General features: G+C 41.3%; 1 protein-coding gene across 2 annotated transcripts in view; it reads right to left on the bottom strand.

Moving 5' to 3' along the window:
• Positions 1-17,015, bottom strand: part of TGFBR1 (transforming growth factor beta receptor 1) — a 32,785-nt gene extending 15,770 nt beyond the window's left edge. Inside the window, exons 1-4 of one of the 2 annotated variants that reach the window (XM_042868803.1) lie at positions 16,924-17,015; positions 11,344-11,595; positions 10,526-10,768; positions 4,001-4,231 (exon numbers count right to left, since the gene is read on the bottom strand). In XM_042868803.1, coding sequence (XP_042724737.1) covers positions 4,001-4,231; positions 10,526-10,768; positions 11,344-11,595; positions 16,924-17,002 — 805 coding nt within the window. In that variant the 5' untranslated portion in view covers positions 17,003-17,015. Of the gene's footprint in view, positions 1-4,000; positions 4,232-10,525; positions 10,769-11,343; positions 11,596-16,391; positions 16,478-16,923 lie in introns of those variants that run through there. The other variant, XM_042868804.1, reaches the window with a different exon arrangement.
• Positions 17,016-23,283: the final 6,268 nt, after the last annotated feature.

The following is a 23,283-nucleotide window of genomic DNA, read 5'->3' as shown; positions in this document are numbered from 1 at the left end:
CAGAGAGTAGATATTGGCACCAGCCTCTCTGCTCCCTCCATAAGGAGGCTGGAGGCCATAGGGCCTCCCCTCAGCCTCTTGTCTGGGCTGAACAAACCATGGGAATTCATCCACTCCTCACAAGTTTTGCTACAGGCCCATCACCATCTAATAGTTTCATGTCCTCCTTACACTGTGGTGCCCAATACTTCACATGCTGCTCAAGGTTGAGGACTCACCAGTTTAGAGCACAGTGTGACAATCTCTCCTCTTAACCATCTGGCAGTGCCAGGTCTGATGTACCCCAGGATACAGCTGGCCCTTTTGACCATCAGGGCATGCTGCTGACTCAGATTCAGCTTGCCATCAGCCAAAACTCCCAGATCCCTTTCTGTGGAGCCCCCTTTCCAACCTCTCATTCCACAGTCTGTACACTTATTCAGGGTTATCCTGTCCCAGGTATAAAAATCCAGTGCTTACTTTCCTTCATCTTCACGTGGTTGGTAGTCACTTCACCCTTCCAATTTGTCAGGATCTCTCTGCAAGACCTCTGTGCCCTCTCCTGGGAGTCAGCAGTCCCTCCCAAATTAGTATCACCTGCAAGCTTACTTAGTATACCTTCCAGTTTTGTATTCAAGTCATTAAAGTGAACTGACCCTAAAACAAAGCCTTGCAGAACCCCACTAATGACTGACCACCAGCCATTTACTGTAACCCTCTGGGCTTGACCATCAGTCAACTGCTCCCTCATCCCATTATGTTTTTGTCTAGCTGCACGCTGACTGTTCTGTTCAGAAGGATACTGAGAGAAGCAGTTTTGAAAACTTGACTAAAATCCAAAAATATTACATCAACTGGTTTTGTCTGGTCAGCTAGGCAGGTAACCTTATCATACAAAGCGATTCGGTTCGTTAACAGGATCTTCCCCCCACAAACCCTTGCTGACTGGGGCCAATGACTGCACTGCCTTTCAGATGTTTTTCAATAACCCACAGAATATTCTCCATAATTTTGCCAGGCACCGAAGTGAGACTGACAGGCTTGTAATTACTAGTTTTCTTTCTTGATCTTCTTGAAAATCGAGTCAACGTTTGTCTGCTTCTACTTAATTGGCACTTCTCCAGATTCCCAAGACAGTGAAAAATAACTGAAGGCTGATGTTATTTTTTGATACCCATCCCTATAAGAACCTCGGATGAATTAGATCTCATAGATTTATGTGCATCCAGCTGAAGCAGCAAATCCAACAAGGTCAGAACTGACTGGGAGTTTACTGTTAAGACAGTCATAGTGCTTTAATTCAGGGCTCCAGGGGTTCCAGATGTTCACCGATGCTCAAGACAGCAGCAAAGAAGGCTTTAAACATCCCTGCTTTATCTGCATCCCTACTTCTAAGGTATCCATCCTCATCAAATGAAATGAAGTTATCTATGCTCCTCCTTTTGCTGCTGACACATTTTAAAAAGCCCTTTTGGTTGTTCCCCATAGTACTGACCAGTGTCAACTCATACTGAGCTTTTGACACACAAATTTTCTTTCTACAATGGCAAACAGCATCTCTGCATTCCTATCCCTTCTGGAGACAGAAAAATTTCCCACTGTGACACACCAGTCACAGGTGTCTTCCAAGCAGGTTTCACTTATTTGTGATCAAAGCTCTGGGACAGAGCCAAGACTTCTAGCTCCTCCTGCTTTACTCCTCATGTTGCATACACTGCTGCAGAAACATTTTGATCCAGTGTGCCTAGCACCTTGTGGAGCAGACTGAAGGTTATCATTAGCATGCAGCCTCTCAAATGCTGCTATGCCATTCCACAGTTTATCACTGGTTTTTCCCTTTTCTCTCTCTGCATCTACTTTAAAGCTTTACAGATCAGTCCTGCTCACTCCAGCAGATAAAAATTCTTTTCAAACCCTGTAAGAAAGGTGCTTCCCTTCAGGTGCCAGCAGGCCTGATGTTGTACAGGAAACCCCACAATCAAGAGCCACAAAATTCTGCTGGTGACTCCAGCCTTGGAGCCATGTATTGATCAGCTGGGTCTGCCTGTTCCTTCAGATACTGCTCCCTGCTCATTGAAGGACAGAGGAAAACACCATCTGATCCTTCAACTAATTCCCCCTAATGCCCTTTTTGATTGCTCCTGGACTTCTTTTTGCTACTTCATTCATCTTAATATTTAGTGTTTTTATCTACTTTCCAAAGGAAAAAGAATAAAATCTTGGCATATTACCCTTTCTGAAAGAAGCCTTTTTTTGAATTATGTATGTTTGTGGCCCTTCTATTAGATTCTAAACAAGCCATGGTCTTACATACAAGCTTACATGAATATTATTAGATACAGACCAGTTGAAATGCAGCAGTAAGAACACTGGAGTTCAGCTGGCACCACTACTACATCTTCACTTTATCTGACAAGCTATGCATTTATCTTTCTTTAGTGGTATTGGCAGAACACAAATTATTATGAATTTATTAAGTCTCATGCTGTTGACAGTATGGTTAATTATTACTTGGTGACCCTGAATATTCTGGTTGCAGAGTAAACAACATCTGCCACAAAGTTCCCAATTATACGACTCACATTATCAAGCATGAAAAAGTAGTTACACTCGGTCACAATTACATAGAGTAGCACAACTTTCCATGACAAAGTAACCTAATTTATCTACGACAACGTGATCAGGAACCTCAAGCAGTATCAGAATGGTAAAAAAAATAATGCAAGAATCTAGGTATCTTGGAAACCTATTTAAAAGTTTAATAATTCCACCCATCTGCAAGAAACTTTCTGAAAACGTTTTAAGATCAAAACAACTCAGAAGCAAAAAGTTTATTTTGTAAGATTAATAACATTTGAAGTTCTAAATCAAGAATCTTTCAGATTTGTTTTTAGGACACTGATTATAGAACATGAATTCCAAGTAATCTTCATTTTAGACAGTCTCCTTCAGAAGAATATATTAGATTACCTGCGCCTCATCTAACCTATGCAACCAAATTCCAACTACAATTAAATGCATGTTTGTCCATAAGACAAATGCTAAGTTTTAAAGTTTGAGTACTGCTGGGTAATTAGAATTCTAACCCCAGATTTATGCTCCAAGTCAAATGTTTAAAAAGAAGCTATGAAAACTACCTTATTACTTATGTTCTCTAGTATCTTACAGTAAAATGTATCCCACTGAACTTTGAAGAACTACTTTTTCAAACTGAAACTTCTCCTCCTTGAAGTGAAACAGCTTGACTATCACACTAAAGATAATCATCTGATAAACTAATTAATGACATGTAATTTCGGTAAATTAGGAAGACCATCCAGTCAAATGCCTTCTTCCCTGCTGACATCACAGCTTCAAACAGAATGGCAAAAGCATTTCTCAAGAGCAAGGTAATTGTACTCATTCCTCTGCAGTACATTGCCTAACATTCCTAGAAACACACTTAGCACGTAAGATAGGCTGATTGAATAAAGCTAACCTTTACCTACAGAGGTACAGCTTTTAATTAAGATGAAGGAACAGAAGTTGAAATATTTTAATGCATAAGTTTACCTAGAAGCATGCAGCATAACTTCAACTTACTAACAGTACGAATACAATTATTTCTATAGAATCTAAACCCATGGAATTCATGAGTAGTGGGAACAGAAGTTCCTGCCCGTGCCTGCAGACTACAGCAGATACTGAACACACTGTAAAATCAAACAAAACAAGTAAAGAAGTCACCAAAACCCCAAACTACATGCTTAGCTTGTTCAAAACAAGGCAACACATGGCCCCAGCAGCTTGTGGAAATTATACTTCTATAGGGAATCTTTTTTATTTTTTTAATTTGTAAGATGTAAAGATGTTTTCCAGAAAAAAAAAAAAAAAGCAGGTTTTGATTATTAAACATGTCAAATTAAGTGTTCAAGTAACATTTTTTTTTTTTAAGTCTTAACTGCCTATTTGTAAAATAGTTTTTGTAATTATCACTCTGAGAATCAAACAATCAGCAAAAGTAATTAGTAACATCTCTAACCTTTATTGTCCGCAGCTATGAATCCAAGAATGTTTTCATGTCGTAGCATAACTGTTTGATAAATTTCTGCCTCTCGAAACCACGAGCGCTCTTCTCTTGAAGAGAAGATCTTCACAGCAACTTCTTCTCCTCTCCATTTCCCCCTCCATACTTCTCCAAAGCGACCCTTACCAATGCTTTCTTGGAGTACTATAGTTCGTGCAATTGTTCTTTGCACAAGTAAAGGTAAACCTAAAAAGAAGATTTAACATTAACATTTAGCATTGAATTTAAATATCAAAATAAGCACTTAGCTTATAAGAATAGTAGTACATGTATTCCATTTTTCTCTTAAAATGCACAAACTTTCTCAAGATTTTGACAGCTTGCTGGGAACTTCTAACAAGCATGTAGTAAGTTGTTGCCTGCAATCATAAATGCCAACAATACAAAAGGTGATATTATGCTACAAGCTGCCTCTACAGTCATTCAAAGGTAGGCATAGACTTTCTGTTTAGGAATCTGGGACACAGAGATGAACAACAGACAGTGACATGACATGAAACACAATCAAACGAAATACAGAACATGAAACAGTAAGGGTGGTTTTTCTTTGTTAAGGATCTGCCCATCAGTCTCTTGGCAAAGCCACTGAGGAGCATGTCTGCCACCAGTCCACTTGCTTGACTTCTTGCTAGACAAGACTCGATCCATTTCTAAGCTGAAGTCAAAACATGCTTATCAGCAACACTGTCAAACATTCATGCTGATGCCCAAGTACACTAGCAGCCTGTTAGTACTCTCAAACACCTCTAACACCAGAAAATCTTTGCAACATTTTCCCCATTTCAGAGGTCACTCTTGTGCACTTCACTAGCATTATATTGAGAAAAACGCTTACATTCATGCAGGTTTTACAGCTTCAGAACATCTACATGCTTTCAACTCACAGCACCTCATAACATGCTGCCATAAACTTACACAATAAACAAGAAGGTATTCCCCAGGCAGGGCAGGTTTTAAGTCTCTTGTAACTAAAAGGCTTGTTGTAGAATTCTGCATTGACACTACATTACAGGATGAATCCATCAGCAGTTATCTGCTCACAATAAGGTCTTTTGACACTGGGTCATTTCACTTATATCAAACACCTGGATCTATTACTCCATAATCACTGTTCCAGTAGCTGACAGAAGAAGATACATTTTCAATTTCCTTAAACTACTGAAAATAAATCACAACTAAAAGACTGAATAACTACTTTCCCTTTATTTCTGACATTCTTTTGTAAATAACAGCACTAGAAGACCAGATGATCTGGTCAACAACATTACCATGCTTGTGCCTCAGTCTTTGAGAAACGCAAATTAAAACATTTCAGAGAGTTTAGAGGAGTCCCTTGAGAGTTTCAGATATAAAGGTATTTCCTGCATGAGCTGTGCTGATAATGTGTGTATCTCTACACAAAGATAAAAGGGGAAAAATGCAGATACCAGAGATCTAAACATTTCAGGCATGACAATATTATTTGCAGAGGAAAAAAAAAAGTCAAACTTCTGCTGTGAAACAGCTATCCTCAGATCAACTGTATTGTCTGCTCAAACGGCAAGGGCTTATCTATAAAGCCTAATTTGCCTTCTTTATGGACATATTTTTGAACTGCAGAAAAGGCCAGATAATGACAGGACCAAACTCATTCCTGAAAATGCAAAATTTAACTCTGCCAGCAAGAAGTTTCTTTCTTAACACTTACATATTACAATGACAAAATACTTATTCAGACTTGGACTACAAGCTGATTTTTTGTACTTGGAAATGGTGATGCGTGTAATATTTTCTTCTACCACAGCTGTTTCCAAGAACTGTACATCTTCAGTTTCAGATGTACTGCTTTCCTTGTGCTGTACTGTTATGAATATTGCTTGTATAAAAGAAGATAGCGCATCCAAGAATATCAGCTAACCTTGAAATTGATACTAAGCTTTACATCTTCTAAAAGAGACATCAGTTTTGTTTTACAAACCCTCAGATGACCACGTTAAGACAATCGCAGAATCATTTAGGTTGGAAAAGACCTCTAAGACCATCAAGCTCAACTATTAAAATAGCACTGCCAACTCTGCCATGACCCTGAAGACCACATCTACACGTTTTCATTGTCTGCAGTGATGGTGACTCCACTGCTCAGCAGCCTGCTCCAAAGCTTCACAACCCATTCAGTGCAAAAAAGTTTACTGATATTCAAGCCAAACCTCCTTTGGCACAACTTGAAGCCATTTCCTCTTGTCCCAGGCAACAACTGACAGGACATTTACCCTCACCTTGCTGCAACCTCCTCTGAAGCAGCTGTAGAAAGCAAGAAGTCTCACTTAAGTCCCCTTTTCTCTAGGCTAAATAACTTTTGTTCCCTCAGTTGCTCCTCTTAAGACTTGTTCTCTACACCCTTCACCAGCTTAACAGCCCTTATTTTGGATGTGCTCCAGTACCTCAATGTCTTTCTTGTAGTGAGAGGCCCAAAACTGAACACAGTATTCCAAATGCAGCCTGGTCCCACCACAGCTGAGAACAGGGGACACCTCCTTCCTAGCCCTGCTGGCTGTGCTGTTTCTGATACAAGCCAGGACGCCGTTGGTCTTCTTGGCCACCTAAGCATGCTACTGGCTCACCTTCAGCTGGTTGTCAGTCATCATGCCTAGGGCCTTTTCTGCAGGGCAGCTTTTCTGCCACTCCGTACCACCGCACAGGGTTACCACTGAGCCTTCCTGAACCTCACACAGTTTGCCTTGACCCTTCCCATCCAATCTATCCAAGCCCCTCTTACAAGCCTTCCTCCTCTCACCCTCATGCAACACTCCTATCTTTGTGTCACCTGCATACTTACTGAGGGTGCCCTCAAACCCCTTGTTATTAAGGTGCTATAGTACAACTCTATGGTTTTTTACATTTATTTAAAGATTCATTTACTTCTATTTGTTGCAATTATTCATTCTTTCTCTATTCTGATTGCCAATAGGAATTCCTATTTATCTTAAGTCCATAAGAATTGATCACCACATAACACTGTTTTTCAACTGAGCACTTCCCACGTTTTGGTTTACATGAAAGAGCCAGTATCACCTCATACCAACCAGTATCACCTCACACCAACCAGTATCACCAGTAACTTGAGCAACTATATTAATGTACACCAGACTGCCTGAAAAGCAGCTGCTGGAGAGGGAGAAACATTTTCCCCTAGAGCAGGTTGTCCAAAGTCCCAAGAAACCTGGCCTTGAACACTTGCAGGGATGGGGTATTCATAGTTTCTCTAGGCAATTTGTTCCAGAGCCTTGCCATCCTCATAGTGAAAAATTTCTTTGGGATATGTGACCTTAGCTTACCCTCTTTTACTTCAAAGCCATTACCTCACATCTTGTCACTATGTCCCCTAATAAAAATTCCCTTCCCATCTCCCCTGCAGGCCTCCTTCAGGTACTGGAAGCCTTCTCTTCCCAAGACTCAACAACACCAACTCTCTCAGCCTGCCTTCAAGTACAGGTGCTCCAGATCTCTGACCATCTTCACGGCTCTCCTCTAGACTCACTCCATCACATTTTTGTTCATACTCTCAAACATTTTAACACAATGCTGAATTTACCTTGTAAGATTCTGTCCTAGAAGACCTTTCCTAAAACCCCCACAAACTGGTGAAGTCTCATTCTCTTCAATCCTCTATGAAACGTTACTAAGTTGAAGCAGCTTTACACCAAGTTCAACTAACTCAGGTTGACAATGACTTTGTGATATTCTGTTTTCTAAATGCTTCAGGTTCCTGTTTGAACTCACCTACTAGTAACAGAAGCTTCTCTATGGTTTTATATGATTCTGCTTCCTTGCGTGCAAGTTGCCTTGGACACTTCTAAGTTGGAGAGTAACAGCTGCACATTCCAACCTACGTAACACGTCATTATTTCAGAGATTTACATCATGATCTACAAATCACTCACAGCTCCAAAAGACCTCAAAATTCTTCACCGAGATCCTTCTGTTGAAGTCTTAGCTCCTACTTTGAACGTTTTATGAATTTCTTTCATCAATCCTCTAATCATTTTAGGTTTAGCACTACTGCCTTTAATAACAGTTTTGTGTCACCACCACAGACAATAAATCCTAATTCCCTTCATATCTGAGCTCACTTTCAGAGCTTTGATATGCTTCTTATCAGAGAATACCGTAATACAAAATTGAGGGAATCCTTTTTACTTGACTACCAGTGCTTTCGGTCCATTTGCAGGATCACTTTCTTGGCCGTGCTCTGCACTGATTAACTAGTGCTTTTATGCCCAAACTACTTTCATTAGGAGCTCTGACTTTTCCTTCTTCAGCACCTCCATTCCCACTCCCAGTTTATTTCAAAAGTGAAAATTTATAACCGTGCTGAATGAAAACCTAGATTAAAGTCGTTGCAGGCATTTCAGGACACTGAAATTATCATTTAAGTAGTGGAGCACAAAAGGATGATAATTTAGAAAGTCTTTAGAAAGACTGACAAATATGGGGACAAAAGGGTATGTCATGGAAAATACACATACTACTAACAGCAGAGGAAAAAAAACCACTTCCCATTGTACTCCCATAGCAAAAGAAGTATAGAACTTAAGTACAACAGAACACTATAGAACAACAATGCTAATGCTTGAACAGCTTGAATAACAGCTGGATATACTGGATATACATCCATATATATATGGATATATGGATATACATCCATATATGGATATGAATAAACATGGATTTCACTGTGGTCAAGTTGGACTGCGTATGAAAGTTAAGAAACACTCTCCTTGTTTTACAAGAATATGATTTTGTCTTTCAGACACAGAACAAATTAGTTTTCCTTAGCAGTAACTCAAACTCAACCTTAATTTGCTGTTTTTCTTCCTCTGATGCAGCCAACAGAGGCAATGCTCAAAAACAACAGTAGGTCAGGATGTTCTGGGACTCCAGACCAGGCACGACTGTTCTGAAAACTATGCAATTCCCCTGGCTTGATGTTTTTAACACTCCCACTATTTCCACTCCTCACCCCCCTGCCCCTCAAAAAAACACAAAAGAAACCCAACCCCCTACTCTTCCTGTAAGTCTCAGATTCTCATTCTTTATTAAAACTCCTCTGTACACCCCTACAAGAAAGAACGTAACTGGAAGACCATGTTCAGAAACTGCATTTATCATACTGTACCTCAATATACAAGTTTTATTAATCAGTTTCATTACCTGAATTTAATATTTTTGTTAATGAATGAGACAACTGATATACACCTGAACTGCTGCAGCTCCAGCTCTGCTGAAATCAATTTACTCTGTCATGACCAAGTCATATTTGAACACTCAAAAAACTCTCAACTGAAACTTAATTGTTTACACTTAGTATAACCTCAATGAAAATGTAACCAAAAGACTACTTACTTTAATCTACATTCTGAACACGTGCAGCAAATTACATTGATTTTATATTGATTTGACAGAGCAGTGGACTCTGAATAGTTTTCACCAGCTACTGTCATCAGTAAAGAACTACAGGCTAGGTTTTTAGTTTGTTTCTGTTATGTTTCTTTTCCTACTTCTGTGGGACTGAAGGATTCAGAAACAAATAATCAAATACAAACATTCACTGGAAGAAAACAGCACCATGAAAGCGCACACACATTTCAGCACATACATCTATTAGTAGAAGGATCAATTTTCATTTCCACATAGTAAAAAGCTGATGAGAAATTGACGTGATACCTCACTCCCACAGGATATAAGTAACTTAACATGGATCAGAGAATTAATCTGTGCTATGACTTGTGTGATGTACCATCCCGTATCGATGCTTACTAAGCCATATTTATATGACAAACCAATATAATGCCATCGGAAACTATGTCAGAACTATAGCAAAAACTACATGCAGTAAACAAGACTTCTACCTCATCCTCCCAGAGGAATACCTATTGAAGTCAGAATTTAAAAAAAAAAAAAATAAGAAAGAATTATGAAGTCAAGGGATAGAAGTTCTTTGGACACAGTATGCAGTTATTTATATATGCAGACATCTTCTCCGAGGGGAGAATGGGTTAAAATATTAATTTGTACTTACAACTCAGAATATTCATCATATACCTATAGCTATATACATTTTTTAGTGGAAAGCTAAAAGAAACAATTCCAGAAATTACTTCAGAAATGCAAGAGATTGGAATTTAATCATGTTGTGCAGAACAAAACATATACAACTGGACCCTTATTAATAGTAGAAACAACAACTGAATGCACAACATTCCTGCTCCATATCAGATTGAAGAGAATTAGTATCAGCAACTCAGCATGATTTTACTTCACTTATTTCTCAGTACTGGAATCAGTTCTGATACCAAATGAATCTATATGAACGCAGCATATTTTCTAATACCTTTTCCAGTTTCTTAGTTAAAGTACATTTGACTTTTTTTTTTTTTTTAAATAAAGATCACAAAGCTCTTAGAAAGCTTTTTAACAGGTTATCACATAGTATGACATTACCTGACCCAGAGCCTGAAGTTGTCATATCATAAATTAAATCCTTTAAAGTAGTTCCTTCAGATATAAAGGGACGATCCAATGAAGGATCTTCTTCACTTGGCACACGGTGATGAATTACAGTACGGTTATGACAAAGATACAGAATCAGCATCAATGAAATGCAGACAAAGCAGACAGGTCCAGCAATAACAGCTGCCAGTTCCACAGGTCCCAGACTAGAAGCTGGTCTTCCTGGAGTAGGACCTGGTGGTAAACAAATAAGGCAGTTTCACCATTTCCTTCTATGTAACATCATGAAATACATCCAGTTTATTTACTTAATGATATTTGAATTACATTTCCTAAGAACTATCCTTCACAAAGTTACTGCACACACACACACAGAATTACAATGGACAAAAGTAACTACTTTAAAGAACACCCAGAGTTGGAAGGGATCTACAAGGATCTTCAAACCCAACTCATGGCTCCTACATATGACCACCCAAAATTCGAACACTACACGTGAGAGCATTATCCAAACACTTTGTGAACTCCAGCATGCTCTCTGTCAAGATTACTGTGCTGTGAGTGAGCCTGTTCCAGTGTCTGATCATCCTGCAAATTCAGTTTATATTTAACTTGCATGGAAGCCTTTGAAACTGGCCCCACTGTTCCTATCCAGAATAGGAAGGTCTTATTCCAGAACCCTTGAAGTTTTACTTACAGAATCTAGGGTATACCTCAGACCTTCAAGTTCATCAGCAACTTCAAAACTAGAACTCTTTCTAAATTCTCCATTGCTAAAAATAAATAGCAAACACATCAAAAACTATTACCTGGTGTTGGAATTGGAAGTTCTATTTTATTGCAGTGGTCTTTGTCACAGCAATGAGGCAAAGTAGTAACTCCATCTCTGGAGGATGGTGCACAAACAAACGGTCTGTCCCGGGGAATCAGATCGATTTCTGCTATACACATGCTGTTGTGAATGACCCTATCTGCAATCCGCGTTACTGAGGTAAAACAAAGCCCATCTGTCACACAGGTGAAGTTGTCTTTTGTGCATAGATGGCAGTAACACTGTAATGCTGTATTGAGGAAAAAAACAAATGTTAGTCTTGGCACCCATTTGGAATCACAAAGCAACCACAACTACGGAAGAAACTTAATCCTGAAGAAAAATGCTGTGAGGTTTTTTAGTGGGACAACAGAACCAGGAAATACACATGTGAAAGAATGTCAAACACAGTCATCTCTCCTTATGCAACTATGGAGGTAGTCTGCCATGCAAGATGCTTCTCCAGGTAGAGGAATCCCGTTATTTCCCACTCTAAAGTCAGGTATATTTTATAACACTACCTTCTAAAGATAACTGCATGACAAGTGCTCTTTTTCAAGAGCAATACAAACAGTGCCTTTTGTTTTTGTTCTAACAGCCAACAGAGCAGTTTCAGTAACTAAAAAACAGGATGCTGCTGGCTACCTAAGTAGATTAGTACTTTACATTTCACATTATAGCTTTATTTTTCTGATGAGGAAAGAACATATAAATGCTTAACCCTCATTAAAGCAAACAACAAAACCCAAATCCTAAACAACCCCCAAACTACCTAAGAACATATCATTTCACACAAGCAGCATATGACAGATTTTTTTTATGAAAATGCAAGAAAACAATGCATTACCATACTGAAGTTTACTACAGCTATCAAGTGAGCTAGAAATGTGAGGGCAGGGACAATACAGCAGATTAATCACAAGATGTGAAGATCCGGTTTCATTTTTTAAATTGAAAAAATTCCTGGGAAATCTCTTACTACAAACTTCTTTCTCCACTCCTTTCCATATATACAGTGCCAAAGCCAGAAAACAGTGCCATAGAAGTAAAGGTACCAATACACTGACTCTGCTTGTTCATGTGAGTGCAGGAAAAGCTGCATGATGGTCTTGAAACAGAAGTGAGAATATGCTGTTGCAGAAGTGAACAAACACTAGACTGAGGAGGAAAGGAATCACCTGTGCACGCATGCACTGAGCTGTGCTTACTTCTCAACTACAGCTAGCACAGAAACAGCGAGCGCACATGAAGGCCAAAATGCAGGGACTTACACAAATGCCATATCACCAGAGACCACCTCAAAAAATGCATAAACCATAAGCAATTCTCCTTAAAGGGTACAAAAATCTCACATTGAATGGATATTAAAGCGAGTAGAGCAGAAGATGCCCTAAAACACAGTACTTGTTTTTTCACTGCAACTCTGGTTACTTCACTGAGTTTAAGATAACCACTGCCTGAACCGTCTTGGATTTTCCATCTTTCTCTATTCTTGCATAACACTGACTGGACAAAAGAATGTGAAAAGACAATCTGATCTCAAATTCTTGACTCTAAGTCGTACCCCTTCTCTGACATCTTCTGACTGCATGATTTTCAACCAAACCAAGATGCAATATTTTCCATTCTCAAAGAAGCATGGAAATTCTTACTGTTCAGAGTTGAACTATGAAACATTTACCAAAGGCACATCAACAGGAAAATAACTTGATTACACCTCAACAAATTATTTTTTAATCCACTGATTTCTACAACATTCACAAATTAGTATTTCTTTTTTTCCCCATGAGGTTTTCAGAACATAGCTTTATTTAACAACACACAAAGAACCAAAAACTTGCAGGCCTTTATCTGACGTGCTTCATTCAATACTTTCCCTAATTAAACCATCTTCCTGCCTCATCAGAACTGCAGATGCATCTGAATGCCTACAGTAACAGACCTGCAGTGATTTGAGTATTTACACTAGGTCATGGTACAAAGGATAAGTTACACAAAGTGAGAAAACAGACATAATGTTTACCTATCTCCCCGATCAACACAACTTTAAAGATACACTAATCCCACTCACACTGAAGCATTTATTAAGTGGCTCACCCACCTCTGCTTTGTTACAGCTCCCAATGTGATTTTATTCTACAGTTTATACTTTTGTTCCAGATTGACACCATTATCTTTTAGTCTGTTATCAAGACAAGCACACTGTTCACAAAAAGCCATATGGCTTCCTACACAAGCACCATCCACCGCCTCACTGTGCTCACATCCATTTTCTGGTCTCCATGAACATTCAGTAACGTCCATGAATGTCAAAGGGTGCAATGTTTTTCAGCATGGAGGAATTCAATTACCTTTGCTTCATCTGCACCTCCATATCAGTTGCATTTAGTCAGACTGCCCCTCTACTGCTCTCTGTTGCACAGCAACAAAACGCAATGCAATTCTGGTGGAAAGATTCCACCTCAACTGCCATACATTTGCCAGTTGTTTGCAATGCATAATTTTACTATGTAAAAGTTACTTACAACAGTGTGTGCATGCAACAATTAGCACAAAGCCCACAGTGCACATGAGTTGGGAACGTAAATAAGATAGAAACTACACAGCTTGTCAAGAAGAGCTCCATTATTTATATTATGTACAAAACCTGACCAGAAGATAATTAAATATAGCCTGTTTGCTTCAGTTTGAAGAGATTTTTCAAGTATTTGTTGTATTCTTGAAAGTGACAAAATCACATTAAATCTTTACTTTGAAATTACATAAAAGCCTATGAATCACTGTATATTATCTGTTCATGTCCTGCAAAACTATTTCATCCACACAGTTCAGCACAGATCACCTTCAAGCAAAGAACTTCTGCTGAAATTCACATGCTCTTTCAAACCATGCTAACAAAGTATTAAAAAGTAGATAAAGCTTGTGCCTTCACTTTTTAGAGCACATCACATCTCAATGCCAGTTTCATAGTATCCATAGTTTTCTCAAACACCTTTTAGTAATTTCAAAAAGTCAAATCAGTAGACACGAGACTTCAGGCCCCACGAGGAGCATTATACCGAATAAGAAACTCCAGATCCTTCCCGTCACTGTATCATCTCTTCTTCCATAGAAAATACAAGTGACATCTTGTAAAACCACCACCACCCCAACGCAAGTGCTGAGAAGAAAAACTGTACCACCAGAAGAAAAAGAAATCAGCACTCTGGTTCCGTAAGTTGTAACGGCTGTATGGAGAAAGGAGCAAGGCTAAGGTATATCAGAGACAGCAAAAGATCTTGGGGGAGACAACCAAGCGAGCAGCAGCATTTGCTGTTAGCTTCTTCCCCTCTCCAATAAATTCTGCCTGTCAAAAGCAAAAATGTAACTCAGACAAGCGATGCCAGATTCCTATACTCCTATTCATACACTTCCCTCAAACAGTACACTTGACTTATCTCTGAACTCTTTCACGCTGAGCATACGAAACTGTTTAGGTACGATATCTGAAATACAGCTACATTTTTCAACCATGATGCTTCTGGTTGACTGCAAAGCTATTATTCTCACAAAGGCACTAATCAGGTTAAATGCTGTAAGGTGACGGCACTGGTTATCAAGTTATCAGGACAGCTTTTACATGCATGTAAGCAAAGTTTTCAAAGAAAACAACAGTTCTTGGCAACCAGTGATGCACTCAAGCAAGCAGACAAACTACTTCACTGAGGCACCACCTATAACCTGCAGGTAACAATAAAGCCTTACAAAAAATCCTAGCTTCAACGAAGCAGCATTCTGCTCTCTGATGCAGGGAAAGAACAGTAATAGCTGTTAAACAACTCATCCACTCATCCCTCTTACAGCAAAATATATAAAAAGAGTTTAGGCTACCTTCCATAGAAAAGCATGGTTTAGAAAAATCAAAGGCAGTTTAAATTAAAACCTTTATTTACCTTTTAGTTTTACTATATGAAAGAAAGGAAAGCTTTCATTTGTACTGTTAAATATACTTCAGCATACAAATCAGATTTCTGTTCTTATTTAAGGACTAACTGCGTGAATACAAGTTTGCAGCAGGACTGCCGCAGAACTTCTGAAAGATTAAAGACAATTTCGGCTCACTCAGTTGATTCATGTTTTCACAGGCTGCAGATTAGTCATGTTTTCACAGATCAGAACTATCTGAACAGTAGTTCAGCTGGCCATTGTGATTCATGACGTGTCTGATCTTCATCTAAACAACAGGAAAGTATTCACCTGCACAATAACACCAGCGCACTGCAAAACAAAAGCATCACCAAACGCTTAACTTTCGTCAAAGTAGGTCATACGATTTGCCCACTGTTACTTAGCATTCTTATATCATCTTCTTTGCTAACTTAGACCATGGTGAGTGAGCAAATTCATCCCTTCAGCAGCAGGAGAAGGCTTGTGTATGAGCTACGGATAAAGAGCCCTGGAGCTCCTGTTGCCTTGAATAGGACTCGCATCTCTTCCCCCTACCCCTTCCTTTTTTTAAAGCAACAGAACCAAAACAAAGAGAACAAACACTGCCACCTCCAACCTTCGGGTTTTGTATGGAAACTTATTACCTTATTTTCACACGGTCAATGGGAATTCTTGACAGATTAGAAGCATCAAAAGGGAAAAGAATGGTTCAGAACTCAAATCAAGTTAAAATGTCCTTCATCTAGACTGGATGTTACACACAAAAGTTATCAATTATTAAAGCCTGCTGCACCTTTCCTAATACACAAGAAAATAAAACAACGGGTAACTTAAGCTTACTTCACTGTTCCTATATCAAAGGTGCTCCACCTTCTGCAGTACGAATGGTAACAATGCAGCATTTAGTTTAGCAAATTGCTTTGCTTTAAGAAACACTTCCTCTCCTCTATAAGCACCACCTTAAAGCGAGCTGCAGAAACCCCAGACGCCTTAAAGCTTGAATAAAGTTGCGGTGCATCACCCCTTCCTCTGCAAAACCCAACGCAAAACACAATTCATGAGAGGACTCGTTAGAATTCAGGAACTGACTGCAAACAGCAGCTTTTGTACGCGTGTTACCGTCGTCTAATCACGGATTGAAGCGCAGCTCCACAGCGGTGCTCGCAGCCCGCCCCAGCCCGCCACGCCGCCCGCCAGCACCCTCGGGACGCCCGCAGGACTCGCAGGTCGCCCGGTCCGACGACGGCGGCACCCGCGGCAGTAGGCGAGTTTTCCGACAGAGCTCCTCCGCGGTTCTTCCGACACGAGGATCGCTCCGCCGCGCCGAACCCCGGAGTCGCGCCGGGCCGGGCAGAACGGCGGCGGGCGCCTCGCGACAGCGCGGCCACCCCTCCCTCGGATCCGAGGCGCCGCGTTCGGTCGACAAAGGGACGAGCGGGGCGCGGGCCCCGCGGGGCTCGGACGCCGGGGGAGGCGGCGACTCCGCCCTAGCCAGCCCCTCCGCCATGTTGTTGAAAGGAACCGACGTGGACCCGCGGGCCGCCGCCTCCGCCGCCGCTCTCCTCCCCCCGCCCCGGGCGCCGATCGCTCGCTTTCCCCTCCCCCCCACTCCCCCGCTCGCCCGTAGGCACGCGCGCACGCACTCGCTTACCGGCCGCCCCGGGCAGCAGGAGCGCGGCTACCAGCAGGCGCAGCGCGGCCCATGCCCACCGAGCGCCCCGTCCGGCCATGCTCCGTTCCTCAACCCGCACACCCGGCGCGCGCGCTCCCGCGCGACAAATCCGCCCCGCGCCCCCTGCGCCGCACCTCCCCCCTCCCGCCGGAGAGAGAAACATCGACGCGCTCGCGCCTCCCCTCGCGCCGCCGGCGTAACCGCTGCGGGGGCGCTCCCTGATTGGCCGCCCCGCCCCGCTCCGCCCTCGCGGCGGCCGGGGGGCGCCCCGACGACGACGGGAGGCTGCAAAGCGCTGCCTGAGGCCGGTGGCCGGGCGGGGTTACTCGTCGTGGGGCCGGAGCGGGGAACCGCAGTCGCTCCCTCTCTCTCTCTCGGCCGGAGAGAACTCCCGGCGGGAAGCGAGCTTCCCGCACATGCGGAGCCTCGAGCAGCTCCCTTTGCGGGAATCGTCGCCTTTGTGAGAAGGAGCGGCTGGAAGCCACCAAGGCGAGCGACAGAGGCGCCTTCCCGGCTCGGACAGGGCTCCCGAGGGGCCGCGATTAACTCCGTCGGAAGGAGATGCGCGCAGGAGTTGAGCGGCTCGCGGGTTCTTTTAAGAGAGCGGGGAAAAAAAAACAACAACGACGCGTGAGGGATTCCTCTGTGCAGGGTGCGGGTGGGACGCGAAGTGGGAGAGGCTTCATTGCCGTGATGCTTTTCCCGAGCGGCGTCGTGGAGCCGGGAGCAGCTGTAGCACTCAGCGTTCGCTGGTCCGCTCACCTGGCGGACCTACGAGACGGCTTCGCGTTTGTTTGTGCTACTAGTTCTGCGGCCTGTTAGCAGTTCAGAAGGAAAGCGTGGGTCTCCCTGAAGGACGGAGTCTTAGAGTAGAGCCCGCACACATGGTTTCTTTGTGGAAATAAAGCAGTGCTGGTGGCTGTGTGCAGCTCCATTGCTATTTCGCAGTCTGTTTGCTCACCCCGTGTAAGTGCAGGAATTATTTGGGAGTCAGAAGCAAACCTGCGTGGTCCAACAAACTGTCCGAAATTCTGGTTAAAAGCTGTGGCAGCTAGGATGTGCCTGGAGTTGTTGCTTTTATCCCCAGCTTTACTAGCTGGGGATATTTATTATGTGATGGGAAAAGAGACAGACCCACTTCGTCCCTTCTTCTGATCACATAACCACTGTCTCGGTGGTTGCCTGCTCCCTCTGGAAGTTTACCTTCTCCTGCCTCCTTGGTGCCCTGGCTCCTGCACCCAGCTTTGTGTTCAGATCCCGAATCATTGCAAGGTCTTACAATTCAATAGAAGTTTTTATACTACCTTTTGTTGCTAGGCTCTCTTGCTGTGTAACATAGGACGAGCCAACACAGGTCACAGGTGCTTTTTTACTTGCTTCCTGTAGTCACTGTTTTTGACAAATTTTTGCAAGCTTTATGTACTGTCTCTGCCAGGTGATGGCTTGCCAGGTCAGTGTTCTGGACAAAAACTTACACACTCTTCAGAATCACACTCAATTCCACATCACAGCAATCTGCTTTCTCCTTCCTATTTGCAGTTCTGCCAACAGATCCATTGTAAAAAGTCTTATTTCTCCTGCAGTACAGTTCACCTGGATAAAAATCCTGATAATGTAATGGTTCAAAGTGAACTAATTGTTAATTCAGTCTTTTTCCCTTTCTCTTCCAGCAATGATCACTGTTACATACAAACAGAACCTACTTGATTTTTCTCTCTCAAATACAGTTTCAGTGACAGTATGTTAGACTGAACATCTGGATTCAATACAAACACATGCTGTAAGGAGTTACTGAAGTTGACATCACCACGCAAGCATGTTCTTAGTTATCCATATATAGAAATGTGCAAGGGATTAATCCTAGTAATATGCTAGCAGCAGTAAGAAATACTGAGGCATCTTTTAAAATCATAAAACACTAAAACTATAGCTTAAGGAAGTTATGTTATACTTGGAAAAGCACCCACTATTGGCTTTGTTACCACAGGCCATCTGAATTACGTGTGGACCACAAAAAATCTTTCTGAAGGAAAACAGAACAGGAAACAATGAGTAAGTGAAGGATCTCTTTCAGGTCTTCCAGTTCAGTCTTAGGGAAAACAGTGAGTTGGCATCCTGAGCAGTGTTTGGCTAGGTCAGTAGCTTGCATTTGACAGCTCACCAAGATGGTTTCACGTCACTTTCAAGTGATGATCACTCCCAGCACAAATTATTTTCAACAGGCCTTACTGTTCTTTCATAACACACACTATGTAAAGACCTATACCCATGAAATATCTGCAGTCAAGTCACACTCTGTCCTGATTCTTAGCTAACCAGCTGTAACCTTGGGTACCGTGTCAGACTGAAGAGCCAAAGTAAGCCCAGTGCAGAAGCAGCAACTATGAAGCTACCTAAGTTCAATTTGTGGATATAGAAAAATAGTAATAGCTCCTTTTCCTGCCAAGGGCCTCTTGACCTTAAAAGAGTTCTGGTAGAGGATCAGATCTTGTTCGTGTGGGAAGGTCACTGACCATGAAGATCAGTCCCTCTTTTTCTTGTTAGATTGATCCCTGTGTTCTTCTGTCATCTTTCTTCTACTACTACTTCTGTACACAGCTAGCCTTTTATATTATTTGTGTTCTGATTCCTTTGTATGAGCATCACTGCCTCTAGCGCAGTGAAGGTGGTCTAGGTAGGACCTTTTTGCTGTACAAGATTGGAGCAGTTAGGAAAAGAAAAAAAAGCAAAATACAAATGAAAGCTTGAGAAATTTAAACGATCAGGATGGCTCCATTGGGATTGATCTGTTCAGGTCATCCAAAGTTGTTAAACCTATTTTTAAGACTTGCTTACTGAATTGAGTAAATCAAGTAGTTATACAGGGAATATCTGCAAATTAAACACAGGATTATTTTTTGCCTCTACTAGTATGTGGTATTTAGACACGTTATGCAAAATAAACAGCACCCACAGGGAGATAGTACTAGTTTCATTTCTGTCAAGAATTATTAAGGTGGAAAGTGAAATAGTTGAGATTATATGAAAGGTGCTGTAATGCAAAAAAAAAAACAAACACCCCAAAACACTAAGGATCTACGTAGAACATTAAAATATAACTAGTTTTTAAAAGGGACAAATAATAGAAAATAGTACAAAAATTGTTCTATGAAGTGATCTGTGATTAAACCCACCGTGCACATGCATTAACATGCTACCTGATCCAGCAGGAGCTGGAATAAAGGATGTGGGTAAATATGTTGCATTGTTTGTTAGTCTTGTACACCTTGGTAGTAGTTATCAGTTGTATCTCCATAACAGGACCCTTTATTTCTCACAGGTCTGAAACTTACATAAACAGGTATTGCTGTTTGTCCCATGAATATCAGATAAGTATGTTCACTGCAGGCTTTTTGTTGAGTGAAAACTCCAGTTAGCCCTGAAGCCAGACAAAATGGTTAAGTACCTGTTAGTGTAATTAAACCTTTGTGTTCCCAGAGTAGTGATTGGAACATATTGTCCCCAGCTACATACCGCAAATCCAGTGACATGAGCCAGAACCATGCCAGGGAGTAATTCAGCAATCAGCAATGCCATTTGTGCTAATGCTTGTACCCTGGCTCTGATAATTTTCTAGTATGAATGTAGCCTCAGAGACTGAATTAGCTTCGGTTAAGACCTTGTGGCCTGAAAAGTTAAAATACAATACTAAAGCAGAGCTAAACATCAATGAACTGTTTTTCTGAGGTTTACATGATTAACATGTTAGGGATCCTTGTGAATGTTTAGAGACAAGGCTGAACAAAACTACTGAGGGGTGGTAGCAGTACCAACCAGTGGAGAAACAGTTGTATACAGGTGTTTCTGCCGTTCTTATGAACACACTTGTTGTTCTGCAGAGCAGGATGTAAAACACCTTTTCTGAAGAAGCATTATTGTCATCAGCTTGGCTTGAATTGAACTTGCTTGTGATCTTGTCCTTCCTCTAAGGTCAGGCAGGGCTATCGCACTCTTTTCTGTGAAACCATCACTAGTTCTGGTACTGAGACCAGCTCAAGAGAACAGATTATAATATTACTCCTGATCAGTGCTAAGGCATGATGATGAACTCACTTCTCACATAGAAATTCCCACAGCTTGTGTTGTCTATTATGTGCACTGAGCTTGAAAGTGATACAGTACTTTGCAAGAGCATACAGGAATTCATACATTCATTTCTTTGTAAGGGGAACAGAAGGAGTTGTTCCTTGTTGGACCTCTCTAAACTCCTTATCAAGCTACTTCTGCACACCCAGCAAAATGCATACAAATTGAAGTTGGTCTTCAGGGGGGTGCTGTGTAAAATAGGATGCAGCAGATGTAACGTGAAAGGTAGAACCTTTGTGTGCAGCATGCTGTACCATTGCAGCTGACAGCTCTGAAAGGTGTTGAGCTTTTCTGTGGAAGAACAACAGCAGCTTTAGATAAAAATAAATGGTAGGAGAAGAATTGAAGAAAGAAGTCAATCACAAGATGGGATAAAGGACAAAAAGTCTCATTCAATTTCTCTCCTGCCCATAGAGGATGAAGATGTGTTCTGACTTAAGTTTTCTCTCCCCCTGGCAAAGACTAGTACAGCCAGAGCTGAGCCATCCACTTTGGGCGCACTTTCAAGTTAGGCTGTGTACACATGACCATGACCATTACTTATGAGTAGAACAGGTTTTCTGTTTTGTTTTTAGTTACAAATAAAACGGAAGAGGATCTGGCAAGTAAAAGGTCGGAACCACTGGTAATAGTGGAATCTGCACTAAGTTACAAAATAGACCTTTTAAGTGAACAAGTATTGACCCTCAGGCAGGTTAACAAAGGGAGGGCTAAATTCAGATGAAAGCTGAGTTGGAAAATGATTGCTCATCTGGAAATATATCTGTCTCTAGCCAATTGCTGCAGAAGCATTATGGACAGGCAGCAGAGAGGAACTGTTATAACATAGGCTCTAACTAGATATCTGACCATCAAATAACAGCCAAACCCTAAACTGATGTGGGTTTTTTTGTTGTTGTTGTTTGTTTGTTTTGTTTTTAATAAGATATGTGCTTACCATTAACTGTGATATTTGAACTCCAAAGTGAAATTGAAATTCTGTCATCCAATTCCTTTAAAATCTAGAAGACAGGTTCTCTTCTCTGGGCAGACGAGAGAAAAAAGCAAAACTTGGAAGACTACCTAAACCGAGGTACAGAAGCAGAATATCTGCAGTATCCTTGAAGAACAGCACACTGCAACACATTCTTTTTTTTTTTCCCCAGTTGAATACATAGCTCAAAAACAAAACCACATGCTCTTGGACTGCATCTAGGCTAATTCTGTTAGATGTCAATCCTTTGAAATGTGTGTGTTGCACTTCAAAAACTCACAGCTTTGGCTTGCATATTGTAGCAATCGAAGGAGAAACTGCTCATCTCACTGTAGTTCATCCAGGCAAAGCAGTGCTCTACTGATCAGAGATGACATGTCATGTTTTGTGACATTCTATAGAAAAGGTCCTTAAACTCAATAGGTCATAAGGTCTCCTGATACCTCCTCTAACAAAGTGGGCCAGAACAGGACTATGGAATGTCAGCAGCAAGTGAGCTAAGGAAGAAAACTAATTTACTAAATATGACAGAGGAATGCAAGATAACACAATATAATACAACATAATTGGAATTGAAACTAATAAATCAAATAAATGACAGAGAAAGCATCTAAAACTGAAGGCCTTACTCTAATGCTGTAGGTGAGATGGCTAGGAAGCACACACTGCAGAGACGAGCAGAAAAAGAGCAGTCTCATGACTCCCAGTTAGTTTTATCTTTTCCTGCTGAATGGAAAACAGAAACGGAACAATGAAGTCTTCTGGAAGCTGTAGTTTGTTCTTTCTCTTCCAAGACCAGAGCTGCAGCACTGACTCTTTAACTCCCAGTGCACTGCTTAATGTTATGGTGTGGGATGCCAATAGCAACAAAGCCATTACACCTTTCAGTAGGGCTCTGGTGCTAGTCTTGATGATATATTCATTTGCTTTAAACACAGTTGCTTACCAGAATTAGCAAATCTTCCTCAAGTGTTCTTCACCTTTGTGTTGAACTTCAAGGGTATGCAGTTTTAATAGAAACTAATTTATTTTTAAGTACTGGGTCAAATTTGTCTGTCATACACTTGAGAAACATTACTATTTCTCTGTGGTTATACCAGGAAGCATAAACAACCTCATTGGCTCTGATTGCAGTGACAGAGACAGATTTTTTGAAGAGAAACCTCAGCTTCCTAACAGGTCTCTCCTATTGATTCCAGCTAGCTGCCTAGCAGGCATTTAAACACAGTGAGTGTACTTGG

Source organism: Lagopus leucura, unplaced genomic scaffold, assembly GCF_019238085.1.
Source record: "Lagopus leucura isolate 7727_CA_CO unplaced genomic scaffold, USGS_WTPT01 Super-Scaffold_100002, whole genome shotgun sequence".
Lineage (NCBI taxonomy): Eukaryota > Metazoa > Chordata > Aves > Galliformes > Phasianidae > Lagopus > Lagopus leucura.
Note: the sequence above shows the minus strand (reverse complement) of the source record. Positions and strands in the feature narration are given on the sequence as shown.